General features: G+C 35.8%; 1 protein-coding gene across 4 annotated transcripts in view; it reads right to left on the reverse strand.

The window, feature by feature from the left end:
* Positions 1–1,710: 1,710 nt before the first annotated feature.
* Positions 1,711–14,009, reverse strand: part of Srr (Serine racemase) — a 60,175-nt gene continuing 47,876 nt past the window's right edge. For all 4 annotated transcript variants that reach the window (XM_083113829.1, XM_083113846.1, XM_083113822.1 and 1 more), the window contains one exon: positions 1,711–2,044. In XM_083113829.1, coding sequence (XP_082969955.1) covers positions 1,919–2,044 — 126 coding nt within the window. In that variant the 3' untranslated portion in view covers positions 1,711–1,918. The remainder of the gene's footprint in view (positions 2,045–14,009) is intronic.

Raw genomic sequence — 14,009 nt, forward strand, 5'->3', positions numbered from 1 at the left:
ACCTCGATTATGTATGTTTCTAAACTTGTTCTCATTCTCAAGTTACGAAACCCTGTGGTGCAAACAGACTGTTGAGGGCCAAGTGCCAAGTGGCTTCTCATTGGTTGATGCATGACCAGTTCATCATATCCCTTCACTGGTCTTTTCTGCCTTTGAGACTGGAGTCTCCTACTATTGCTTGCAAGTAGTTCCACAGTTGTCCTCATGATGCTGGGTCAGCACCGAAATTTTGGACCTCCATCAGGATTTGAACCCAGGACCACTCACACTAAAGGTGAGAGTGCTAACCATTAGGCTCACCGATAGTTTAGTGGTAACCTTGTCACGTTGCAGTCAAGGGGTCCCAGGTTTGATCCCCGGTGGATGCACATAGTGGTTTGGATCCCAATTTAAACTGTGTGTCCAGTCCCAATTGGGCTATGCATGAGTTATTTTAAAGTTATAATGTAAGTAATAGTAAGAGTACACTCTGTAAAGTCACACACACAGTTAATAATTTGCTGTAAATTTAAATCCAAAAGAAGTCTTGAAGCTCAGAATGTATTTGTTTAATTTACATTAAATACTAATACTACGTATTAGTATGTGAACTCTCATATGTAGTTTCCAAATAAGTGTGTAGAACAGCATTTTCATTGTAATCATTTCAAACTCTAAATTCATTTTGATAACTCTGATAAAATATGAAGTATGCTCTTTATGAAAAATAATGAAAGGGTATGATTTTTTGGTGGTGACTAAAGCCCCAACATGTCCAGCAGTACGAGTGGTTGACACCTGTACATGTTTTGTTGAGAAAAAGTCTTAAAGAGGTTCTCTTCTCAGTAACACTATGTGCAACTTTTGATCCTTGAATATCCATGCGCATGCAAACTTCCCACTTCACGTGTGTGTAGGGGGAGGGGGTTGTTCTCCATTGTTAATCAATAATATGTTGGTGAGACAGAGAAGGTTTGAGATAGAATGATTGCTTTACAAATAGCATGCAACATTATATAACTGTGAAAACTGCAACCAAAAAGATTACATCTTTCCTTCATGTTGAAAAGTAAGTAGCGAATTATGTTGGTAATGCATATGCCCCGGGCAGGATTCTTTGCATGCACATGTTGTGTCACTTAAAAATCTGATCTCTTGTGTCATAATTTGTAAGGCTTGATGATCCAGTTGGTTCGTTATAATGTGGAATCTGGAGTTTGATTCTTGGAACGAGTGATGCCAAGCAGGACATTTTCTGTTGATGTCTTGCAACTTCACCCAGTCTCTCGTCAGTGAGTATCTGGGGGCAATCTTGGAGGGTAAAGGCAGTTAGAGCATGGTTCTGATCACACAACCTCCATATGGCTGAAATTAAAATTGTGCTGATCCATACCTTTACACCAGTGGCATGTTCTCCCATGTTACCTGGTTTACCTCGTAAACTGACTTTTTGCATGTGTATAGAAGTTGCCGGAAAATGTGAATTTGTCAGACTAATGTTTTTGTTTCACTTACATGCTTGCATTGGTGTTTTATTTCTATTGCATCTAATTAATGTGTAATAAATATATACAATAAATAGAAATTACCTGCAGTAAAACAGGTAACATTTCCAGAATATACCAATGCTTCACACCTCTATGCTCCTTCATGGCATAGTGCAAAGCACAGTATTTTCCAATTTACTCTGTCCCGCAGTTCAACCATTAAATTTTATAAGAGAACGGGATTTTGTATCATGTGATTATTAGTAAACTACATTTTGTTTACAAAGAACTCTATTTTGTTTGAATTAAAAAAAAATATTTACATACATTTTGCAATGGATTTTGAATTTCCTTAAGATGACTGGTAGTTGAAGTCATTTCCATCTAGTACAAAATAAATACTGTTTTATGATTATTCCATTGAACCAAAAAAATCTTTCAAATGCACAAGTTTAGAAACCATTGGAAAAATCTGGATTTGGAAAATCCCCAAAGTTTACCACATTGTAATTTTCTTGAAGTGTCTTCTTCAGTTCCTTGGCATGTTCCATGTCTCGAGTTTCACAGACTACCTTCACCTGTAACAGTAATTAAAACACAAAATTATTAAAGTTATAATGCAGGTAGAACTTTGACTATCAGAGATAATTTCTCTAGGTAATGAAATGAAGCATGTTGACTTTCAACTAATATAAGGATCTTGCAACAAGCTGCCCTTAAATTTGTATTCAGGTACTCCCAAGTAAATTATTTATTTATTATTATCCTGCACACAACAGGCATCTGCCCTTTTACAGTGCACAGTACATTTGAGCATTTCTACACATAAAAATAATATTTATACACATTTTCAGATATAAAAAAAAATACATATAGAGGTTACATATATCATCCTTATACATTACCGTGGATAAAAAATGAATCAAATCTTACACAATTACATTCATATATGTATGTGTGTATATATACACACATAAAGCAGGTAAAGAAAAACAGATAAGTTAAAATTAAGTAAGAGTGTTGTCCATTAAATAGTGTTTATACTCAGAAAATATAGCAAATATGTCCAAGTGTACGCCCCTCTCTAACCATTCATTATGCAAGCTACACATTCTTTGCAGGGGAGCCATTTCTGCGGATTTTGTATGGGTGCGGGAAATTGCAAAGAGTTTCTTTCTTGATCGCAACTTTGGATGGGGGACATAGAAAGCTATTTTTGAAAGCAGAGAGGAAGAATCCAATTTGTCGTTAAGAAGTTTGAAAAGAAAAAGGAGCTGATGTATGGTTCTTCTGTTTGGAAGGGAGGTAATGTGTAATTTAATTAGTAATTTGTTATAAGGTGTCATCTTTGGATATGCACCATCTATCCTAAAAACTATATAACAAGTGAATTTATTTTGAACTTTTTCAATAAGATCTATTTGTTTACTGATTTGTGGACTCCACTCTATAGATGTGTACTCTAATTTGGGCCTAACATATAGGTTAAATAATGATAACAGCGCTTTATTTTCATTGAATTCTTTGCAGTTCTCATAATGAACCCCAGTTTTCTATGCACGTCATTAACAGTCTTTGTGATATGTAACTGAAACGATAATTTATCATTGAACACTACACCAAGATCTGTTATTGAGTTTGCCCTTTCTATCTGTGTGTGTGCTATTTCGTAGTTATAGTGGATTGGGGATTTTAATCTCGTAAATGTTACGGCCCTGCATTTCTTATGGTTAAGATTAACTTTATTTGCTTTACACCATGCATTGAGATTTTCGATATCCTCTTGTAATTTAATGGAATCTTCTTCATTGTGAATGCTCCTATAGAATTTTAAATCATCAGCAAATAAGAGTTTCTCAGAATTTATAAGCTGTTTTGGTAGGTCGTTAATTAATATTAAATACAACAAGGGACCAAGATTAGAACCTTGAGGTACGCCTGAGCCAGCTACAAATTCATGGGAGCAGCAACCTTGATAATTTACGTATTGTTTTCTGTTTTTAAGATAAGAGCACATTAAATCTGTGAGGGAAGAGGAGAAGTTATAAAATGCTAATTTTTTCAAGAGAATATCATGGTTTACAGTGTCGAACGCTTTGCAGAAATCTGTGTATATAACATCTACCTGGCCTCTGTTGTTAAGTTCAGTGGAAATGAAATTTGTAATTTCTATGAGGTTTGTCATGACATATCTCTTTGGTATGAATCCATGCTGGTGCGAGGAGAGAATTGGTTTTATGTGAGCAAAAAAGTTTTTATAAAGGATCTGTTCTAATAGTTCAGCTGGTGCAGCGAGTATCGCAATTGGTCTGTAGTTTGAAATTTGAGATTTATCTGATGTTTTTGGTATGGGACAAATTTGGGACAATTTCCATTTATCGGGAAATCTCGATGTTTGTATTACAAGGTTGAAGAGTATATGTAGTGGATATTTTAGACTTTCACCACACCCCTTGATTACATAGGGGGGTATAAGATCAGGCCCAGCCGTTTTTTAGGTTTAAGGTTCTTTATTGCTGCTTCTCCTTGATATATCCTGTAAATTTAGAGAACATAGAAGAGCGTCGGTTTCAGACAAAGGGGTTGGTGGTTCGTAAGAAGATAGTTCCTGTATGAAAACAGAGTGAAAGTGTTTCGCAAATGCTTCGGCAATTGAGTTGTTGCTGTCGAGTTCTTGATTTTCATTACATATAAGTTGTGTGTATGATGATAGATTCTTGTTTCTTACGAAGGACAAGAATTGCTTCATGTCCCCTGTTTTAACACTAGTTTCAATGCTTTTCAAGTAGTTTGAGTATGCATCCTGAATATTCTTTTTTACTCTGGTTCGTATATTTTTTAATTTTTCTGCATGCATTTGAGTATTCCCTACGTTATGCTTCATTTTACGATGTTGTTCTGCTTTGGATGCCAGATCCCTTATAATCTGTTGCGTGAACCAACAAGGGTAGTGGCGGGAAGAGGGGATTGAAAGAGGAATGCAATCATCGAACACGGACGTGATGATCTGATAAAATTTTTCAACGGCAATATTAACGTCTGAGTACAATTTTAATTTTTCCCAATCTATTGAAGTAAATTTTTTATACATACTGTTAAAATCCGCTTTCCTAAAATTGTAGCGTTTCTCATTCGGTTCTGGATTTTTTGTTTTACAACGTACATGACTTACTCTCAAATATAAGGTAGGGTGATGCTTATCATCAGGAATGGACAGAGGTTCTTCTCTGGACAATTTTATGTGGTTGAGATTTGTTAGTACCAGATCAAACATTTTCGCATAATTATTCCAAATATTATTTTTGTTTTGTAGACCAGTTAGTTGAAGAAAGTTACATAATGATTGACAGGTTTTATTGTTGTTTAATGCTTTGCAATCTGTATCGCGAATTTCCAGAATATTAAAATCACCAATTATCAGTATCGGACTCCCCGGCAGCCAATGTATAGTTATACAGTTGAAGAGAGCATCATACAGCATAGTATCAGAATTAGGAGGTATATAAATTGCACATACATATACATAACTACCAGGAATGGTTCGAACTTTAACTATTTTAATATCAATATTTGGATAATCTATTAAACATTCTACTTGAATCGCAATAAGTTCCCTTTTGATTCCAATCATTACACCCCCTCCCAGGTTTTTGTTAGTTTGCAACGATTTACAATTGACTCTGAATACATTGTACTGGTCATCAAAAAGTTCAGAATTATGGGATGGTATCTTTAAGGGGGATCTAAAGCCATGCTAAAGCATAGGCCCAAATTTCAACTAATATAGATTCGGTAAGGAAGAAATTTTCCGATATAAAAGATTGTTTTATTCACTACAACCTGTGATCCTTATAATTTTGTTACGATTGATGGTATTTAAGTAAACAACAAAAAATATAAGGTCTCCATCATGTTCAATCTGCTGCGTACAGATGGCGCTGAAGTGGTAGTTTTGTCAATACCGGTGCATTTTTTTATTTTATGACTAGTTTGGAAGATTTTGTGGTGAAACATGGATCACATGCTCTTCCCGCAAGTATCTGAAATACTATGTGAAAAAAATGAAAGCATTTCGTTCCTTCGGAAAGTAGTGGTTATCATTAAAATTTTTGAAGTGGTGTTTCATCGCAATACACTCTGAGGTGGAGATTTTAGCCAACACTGTTGCCGAGATTTCACTCCGTGTTTTGTACCGATATGGTCAATGCGAGCGCTTTGAAATCATGAAAGTTAAACCAAGTTACCAGAGAATAACGAATACAGTACATGCTGGAAGAAGAGAACATTGGAAAAAACTCAAACTCAAAAAGGTAAGTCTGATATTTAAATGCTTGTTGCTTAATCCATCAAAAGCAAAACGTTTGCAATATGTAAGAGTGATGCAGAATGTATGATTTATTTATATATTGAGGAAATACCTTCCAATATAATTTCTGTGAGAATATGGCTTCAACTTGTCTACCTTTTCAATGCAGCACACATTTTCCCTTACAAACGAAGATGATAATTCTTTGCAATTGTAACATCAGAATAGAATGTTATTTTAAATTACGTGTATTGCATATAATTACAGTTTTGTGATTATTTCTAAAGCATGAAATACCTTGATATAAATTATATTCTGGCATTAAATCGATATTGCACAAAATCCTCTACTATTGTTCCTGTGAGATTATCTTCGTATTTCACTGGTGCTATTCAAATGTACGTACATCGGAATTTGTACTACCTTTGCCCTTATACATGGTTAGAACGAGTCTTTTCTGACCTGTTTTGAACAAGATTTTTCTCCTTTGTTTTTAAAACTTGAACACAGTTCATACAGCTTGCAAATGTTAAATGCATTAAGTAGGTTAAGCTAAGTTAGGTTGGATTGGAAAGAATTTAATGTGAGATCCCCGAATTTTGTACAAGTTCTGGACAACGTTCTGCTATCTTCTTTCACAGAATCAGGTCAGAAAACCAGTTTTGTAACCTGTATAAAACTCTTCGGTTTTCTCGTTCTTTCATTATTTTGAACGCCTTGTAATGGTAGTGCATCATTTCAAATAAGTTCATGCTTTATGTATTTAAAGTGTACAAGTACACCCTAACAGCTAAAAGAGTAAAATCTTAACCGTCTACCAAACGATTGTTTGCATGTTTACTGAGAAATTGCAAATTAGTAAAGATTACTAGTTCACATATTTTACAAGTGCAAGGCCAATCATTTATTTGTGGGTAAGATTGATTGATTTTCAGAGAAATCATAATTTGTCCTGATTATGTTACAAATATTTGATTCAATAAGCTACTGAAGTCCAAGTCATATTTAACATGCACTGTAAAAATAAACCTGAGTCACTGAAGTGAACTGATACCGTGAATCAAACCTTTAATAGTTCTGTTATAACAGGACCACTTCGTTAACCATTATGGTGAAGTTTAGATCAATTATATTCACATCCACTTACACAACATCTCTAAGTTGTTCTTATTTTATTATTAAGTCAACTTGTCTGAGGTTGTAACAATGTAATGTAAATGTGTTTTTGTTTTTTTATCTTTGTTCAGTTCATAGTCTCGTACACCATATTAACAATATTTTTATATGTTCCTTTTGCAGATGAACATTTGAGAATCTATGTGAGGCCTCCCCGATGGCGCAGTGGTAGCGTCGCCGCCTTGTAATCAAGGGGTCCCGGGTTCGATACCCGGTGGAGGCACAAGTGGTTCGGATCCCACTTTAAACTGTAGGTCCAGTCCCGATTAGCCTTACTGTGCATAAAGTGGACTTAAAACACCAACTCATTATCATTGAGAATCTATGTATTTGACGTGTCTTCTAAGAATACCTTGAAATTTGTAAAAAGGACAACAGATTTGACTAACAATGGTAATCGAATACCGTGGAACTTTGTGGATATGCTTCTATGGAATCAACGTCATCTGTGTGGATTGTTTGAACTTTACACATTTTGCAGATACATGGTTGAATGGTAATGGTTTACAAGAAATCAAGAGTCCAAAATATACTCAAGAAAATATATTACAAGACTTCTTTGCAAGTAGTCAGCAATTGAGAATGGTATATTCGAGAAAATGAAAATAATGGCAATGGTATAACTTGTCTGTCTTGTCTGTCAAGTTGTAGCACACATTCCTTGAAATTTTTTCTAGTTCCAATTTTTAAGGGTATTTGCCCAAAATCTTAGGATATTCATTGCTTTCTGAATGGGATGATGATTCCAAGACAGCAAGAAGCATACATATCTCTGAGAGAACGACAAGCATCTTAGAAAACTTCTCTCACAATTCTTATCTGAGTAATGCTGAACTCTAAGATATCAACAGTGTTTGGAAATTTACTTTTCAAAAATAATTCAAGTTCATCACTTATTTTTGAAAAGTAAATTGAAAAATTAATTCAGTTATAATTAGCCTACTGTTACTTTAAAAAGTATCTACTTTAGTTACAATTACAATTAGTTTATTCTAGATTAGTTATATCTCGTAAGACATGGTTCAAAACATGAAATACAAGTGCGCTATTCATTTCATCACAGATGACCGACCACCAACAACTTAGCATTAAGTTTTATATATAATTATAACTGCTGGTCTCCGTGTTACGGAGTGCTTAGCACAGCGCGCTATGGCACTAGGAGTCTCTGGTTCGAATCCCGGCATGGGTGTCTTTGTATGTGATCCTTCATAAGTTTCATCATATTATCACTCATTCTCATCTTCGCGATTATACAAAAATGACAGAAAAGCGTAGTAAAATAAACTAAATGAATCAACCATATAATTATAACTTACTTAATATATTTTATGTAAATAGAGGCAATAAAATCCACATCTTTTACTTAAAGATGAAAAATAATATGTTATTGTATTTTTGTTGAGCAAACAATATATTATTCAGAATTACTGTTGAACTGTGGTATACCAATGAGGATGTTGGATATTATATATCCCTATGTTGAAATTATTCTAATTAAAATATGCTTGGAATAGATACATTCTTGTTCTTGGCAGTAAATAAGATTGTACTCATGGTCTCATGATTTCAATAATCACTGATTCATCCATTCTTTCAGACGAGCATATGAATCAACAAATTGTACAAATGGAACAGAAGAAAATTCATTTCTATGCGAAAAAATAGTAATTCTACTCTTCTGTTCAGATCAAGTGGAACATACTTCAACTGTTCGACCCTATAAAGAGTGACACTTTATGTAAACAGGAGTGTACAACTAACTAACTCTCTAGGCTTCTTAAACCTGAAGGTTCATGGCTGCAGCAACACAGGCCTTCCATCTGTCCCTATCTTGAGCAAGATCTACACTGCTCTACAAAACTTAAGGAACACCAAAGGGAACAGAAGGAAACAAACACAAAAGCAGGGTTCACCCTCTGTACAATTTTGCAATGTTGCTGGTCATTTTCATTGCATGTTGCATCCGTACCTTATTGGCATTCATAAGCCCTGATCAAGTGCATCCCAAACATGCTTGAAGTCTGGTGAGCATTCAGGCCATTCAATACGTGTGATGTCTTCAGTTTCCAGGAATTCGGACACTAAACGTGCACAGGACCAGGTTTGCAATATCATCCATAAACCGGAACTCTGGGCCAAATGCTCCACGGAAATTGGTAACGTATGATCGCAAAATGTTATTTTTCTCAATTTCAGATGGGGATGAAGCCTCATCAACCCCTCTCTGCATACGCCAGTGTAGCGTGACAAAGCTTAAATAAACTTGGGATGATTATGTGCAAAAGAGATATTTTATTGTAATGTTATTCTCAAGATTTACAATATTCTTTAATACTCTACTTGCTCTCATAATCCCTTGGTGTTGCTTAAGTTTTGTGGAGCAGTGTATATACTCTTTTCCATCCCTACCGATTTCCTTTAGGTCAATTCCATCCCTACCGATTTCCTTTAGGTCTATCTCAACGTTGTCCCTCCACCTTCGTCTTGGCCTTCCTACAGGTCTCTTACCATCAGGTTTCCCAACAAGAATCCTGTAAACTCCTCTTTTCTCTCCCATTTGTGCCACATGGCCTGCCCACCTAAGTCTTCTTGATTTAATTATTCTAATAATATCTGGACATGAATACAAATTATGTAGTTCTAAATTATGTAACCTTCTCCACTCACCTGTCTCCTCATCCCTTTTAGGTCCAAATATTTTCCTAAGGATCTTATTTTCAAATACTCTCAATTTATGTTCCTCTTTCAATGTAAGGGACCAAGTTTCACACCCATATAATACTACAGGCAAAATTACTGTTTTGTATACGAGGGTGGTTTGAAAAGTTCTCGGAATGGAATAGAAAGAAACGACTTACAACAGTGATTTTTTTATATTTTTCAATGTAGTCTCTCTGTACACTAATGCACTTGGTCCAGCGATGTTCCAATGCCTTGATCCCATCTCGAAAATTAGATTCCTCCAGGCCTGTGAAATACGTGTCAACTTCGGCTATTAGTTCTTCCTTTGAAGAGAATCTCCGTTCACCGAGGAAACTTTTGAGTTTGGGGAAAAGATGGAAGTCTGAGGGAGCCAAATCAGGCGAATAAGGTGGATGAGGAAACAATTCGTAACCAAGTTCATGAATTTTTGCCATGGCAACGACACTTGTGTGAGGGCGCGCATTGTCCTGATGCAAGATGATTTTCTTTCTTGCCAAGCCTGGCCTCATTTCCCATATCTTATGCTTTAGTTGGTCGAGAAGATTAGCGTAGTATTGTCCCGTAATTGTTTGACCAGTGGGAAGATAATCGATCAACAGAATCCCTTTCGCATCCCAAAACACTGATGCCATTACCTTTCCGGCCGACCGTATTGCCTTTGCTTTCTTTGGTGGTGGTGAATCAACATGTTTCCACTGCTTTGACTGTTGTTTTGTCTCTGGGGTATAGTAGTGGACCCACGTTTCATCTGTCGTCACAAACCGGCGCAAAAAATCTGTTTGGTTTCTCTTAAAACGAGTCAAACATTGTTCGGAAATGTCCACTCTGATGCGTTTATGGTCCTGTGTTAAAAGTCGCGGCACCCATCTTGCAGATAATTTTCTCATATCCAATTCAACTGTTAAAATGTGATACGCCCATTCGGATGACATTCCTATAGCTTCAGCAATTTCACGCACTTTCAGTCGGCGATCCTCCATGACCAATTTATGCACTTTTTCAATAATTTCTGGGGTAGTAGCACATTTTGGGCAACCGCTACGTGGATCATCTTCTAAGCTGTCCCGACCAAATTTAAACTCGTTTGTCCACTTTGCAACAGTTGAATATGAAGGAGCAGAGTCCCCCAGTGTGTTCAGAAAATCAGCATGAATTTCCTTTGCTTTCATACCTTTCTTTACGAAGTACTTAATCACCGCTCGAATCTCGATTTTTTTCCATCTTCACAAAGCACTGCACGGGAACAACTACAAAGTGACGTCCGCACCACAGATCTCTACCCAGAACACTGACGCACCACGTGTTTATTAATAAAGGATGGCCTATTACTATGCGGGAACCTCGTTGTCCTAGCACTGACATCTGGTGGTGATTCCGAGAACCTTTCAAACCACCCTCGTATTTTAACTTTTAGTTTCTTAGATATTAAACGAGAAGACAAAAGTTTATGAAGAGAGAAGTAACATGCATTTCCTGAATTAAGCCTACTTTTTATTTCCTCTTTAATATAATTTTCACTTGTTAATATTACTCCTAAGTATTTTAATTTGGAAACTGGTTCAAACGAGTTGTTATCAATAATTAGATTTTGATTATTGCCTAACACTTGGTTTTGGCCTGTAAGCATATATTTAGTTTTCTCTTTGTTAACTTTCAAATCTATCTCTTTAGCAGTTCTGAAAAATATTTTAGCATTATTCTTAATTGTATTTATATCCCCTAATAAGTCTACAATAAGTGTACAACTAACTTTCAATTTAGTTACTAGTTAGGTGGAAAAATAACTGAGATTCAGGTACTAATTTCATAACGTTAGTAGTTTACAGTTACTGTTACTTGAAAATGTTACTGTTACTTCCAAAGACAGCTGTAGAACAAACCAGTATAATTCGTGAAGAACTTTGAAACAGGACTTTGGACATTGTGCGGAGGCAATGTGTGTAAAATTGTACTTAAGTATTATGAAACCAAGAAATAATCACTCTGCTGCTTGTTTACCTTCATACCCGGTTTTCAAATAAAGGCCTCCCCGATGGCATAGTGGTAACATCATCGGGGTTCGATACATGGTGGAGGCACATTGCACAGTGGTTTGGATCCGACTTTAAACTGTAGGTCCAGTCCTGATTAGCCTATCTGTGCATAAAAAGGACTTAAAACATCAATTCAAGGTTCTCAAATAAATAATTTTCTTATGGTATATTAATTTGAACATTAATTTCCATCTTCAGTTTTCTTCCAATATTGTGAATAATAACTTTTGCATATTTTAATATACCCGAAAATATTATAAACTAAGATTATTTGGTCTTATCGTCATCATTTGAAAATGGAACACTTTTTTGTATAAATTGGAATTCTGCAAGAAAAATACATTAAGAAACTGAAACTTACGGCCTTGTGGAAAAATTAACATTACTAATCTTTTTCATTTTTCAACAATGTTAATAATTGAAAAAATTGAAAATATATTTTATCTTTAACTTCATTTTACTAATGCAGGGTGCGGAAAATAATATCTTGCAATGACGTTTCAACAATGAAGCACTGTGGTTCATTCTACCCAAGCATATTTTGAATGGTCACTCCATACACAAGAAAAGAACTTCGCTGGAGCAAGCGAACGAAAATAAGTCTCTGCGTAACGGGATTCCGTGCAACGGGGGAAAGCGGCTGTAATTACCAGCTTTCGCAGCATGGTGTACTGTTTCATTCTGCACACTCGATCCCCCCACCTTCTCTGCGGCTATGTGCAGCCTTTCTGCAGCACAGATAATCGGGACAGAGTATAAAATCTCCGATCATAGGTAGAAAATACTGTCATACAAAATGAAGTGTACAGTCAACGCAGCATTTGCTTCAAACGAATTCTCAAAATGTTTTCAATTATTTCAATTACTGTCCTCACTTGGCCCGTTTCGTTTGAATTAACTACACTTATTACTGTATTTTCTTCTATGCATTCTAAATATTACAATAAATACTTAATATAAAACAACGGATTTTATATTAATATTTCGACTATTACTACCTTCCACTGATGATATATTGCTTATTTCTCTAATAAGAACATATAACTAAAATCTGATGATTATCAATTTCCCTGATTTACTACTATTTCTTTTTAATCCACTAACTCATCTCTAACCAATATGGCATCATCTCACATCGAGTACCCTAATTGACCAACCTGTATGTATCTACCTTGATTACGCAGAGATCTGGCAACATGGCCCTTGGTTGCCATGGCAAACGGTGCTGCCATCTGTTATCGAAAAATTACCACAAAATTGCCTTTAGTACGGCCTTAATGGAGCCAAATGATACCCCCTCCCACTTCGCTGAACCTTTCTTTAATGGGTCCCATTAATTGAACACCGTTGTCTACTGATGTCATGATAAATGTTTTGTTAGGTTTAGAGCTCGTAGCATAAATAATCCCTTTTTGGTCAAGCCTCGAAACACTGCAGTGTATTTATGCTAAGAGAACTAAACCTAACAGACCTACCCTAACAACAAAGACATTCCACACTGATATCAGTAGATGACGTTCAATGCAGTGTGCAATAAGTGATACCCTTCTTTAATCCTCTTCTAGCCTCCCAGTTACAGTTAAAATCTAGTTACGAAGACTCATTACATAGTTCATCAATTTGTCTAGCATGTAGCGACAGAGACTATTTTATTAATATTAAAGAGTAACCCCGTTGGCATGCTTCTCTAAAAAAAATCCTAATTATTATAGTTACTAATATTTATAAGCTTTATATTATCACTGTTTATCCAACGTTCTGTTAAACATAACATGTATGGTCCCAGTCCAATAGGCTCATCACAGCACATCAGTTTTGGGGTTCTACTTTGGACATGGATTATGAGAATGGTAAATACGAGGCATATTTTTTAAGTAAGTACCGTTTTGATATGTACAAAAAACAAGTACACTTTTTGTAACAATTTTATTGTTACATGAAAGACCACACTTTTATCTACTTTTCCACATAATTTCCACCAATATTAAGGCACTTATTATATCGAACAACAAGCTTTTGTATTCAGTCATCATAGAAGTTTGCCATCTGAGTTGACAGCCACTGCAACATGGCAGTTTTGAGACTATCGTCGTCATCGTGGCGCTGACCTCCAAGATGCTTCTTCAGTTGCAGAAATATGTGGTAGTCACTGGGTGCTAGATCGGGGTGTATGGAGGATGATCAAATTGTTCCCAGTCACCTTCAGCTTCATAACACACAAGAAAAGTCAAGGTGCTACCTCAACATTTGCTTTTGTGCACCTCAGTTAACATTTTTGGTACCCATCGTGATCACAGTTTTCGATAGTTTAAGCATTCGGTA

Source organism: Lepisma saccharinum, chromosome 2 (genome assembly GCF_977018435.1).
Source record: "Lepisma saccharinum chromosome 2, izLepSacc3.1, whole genome shotgun sequence".
NCBI classification, from domain to species: Eukaryota; Metazoa; Arthropoda; class Insecta; order Zygentoma; family Lepismatidae; genus Lepisma; species Lepisma saccharinum.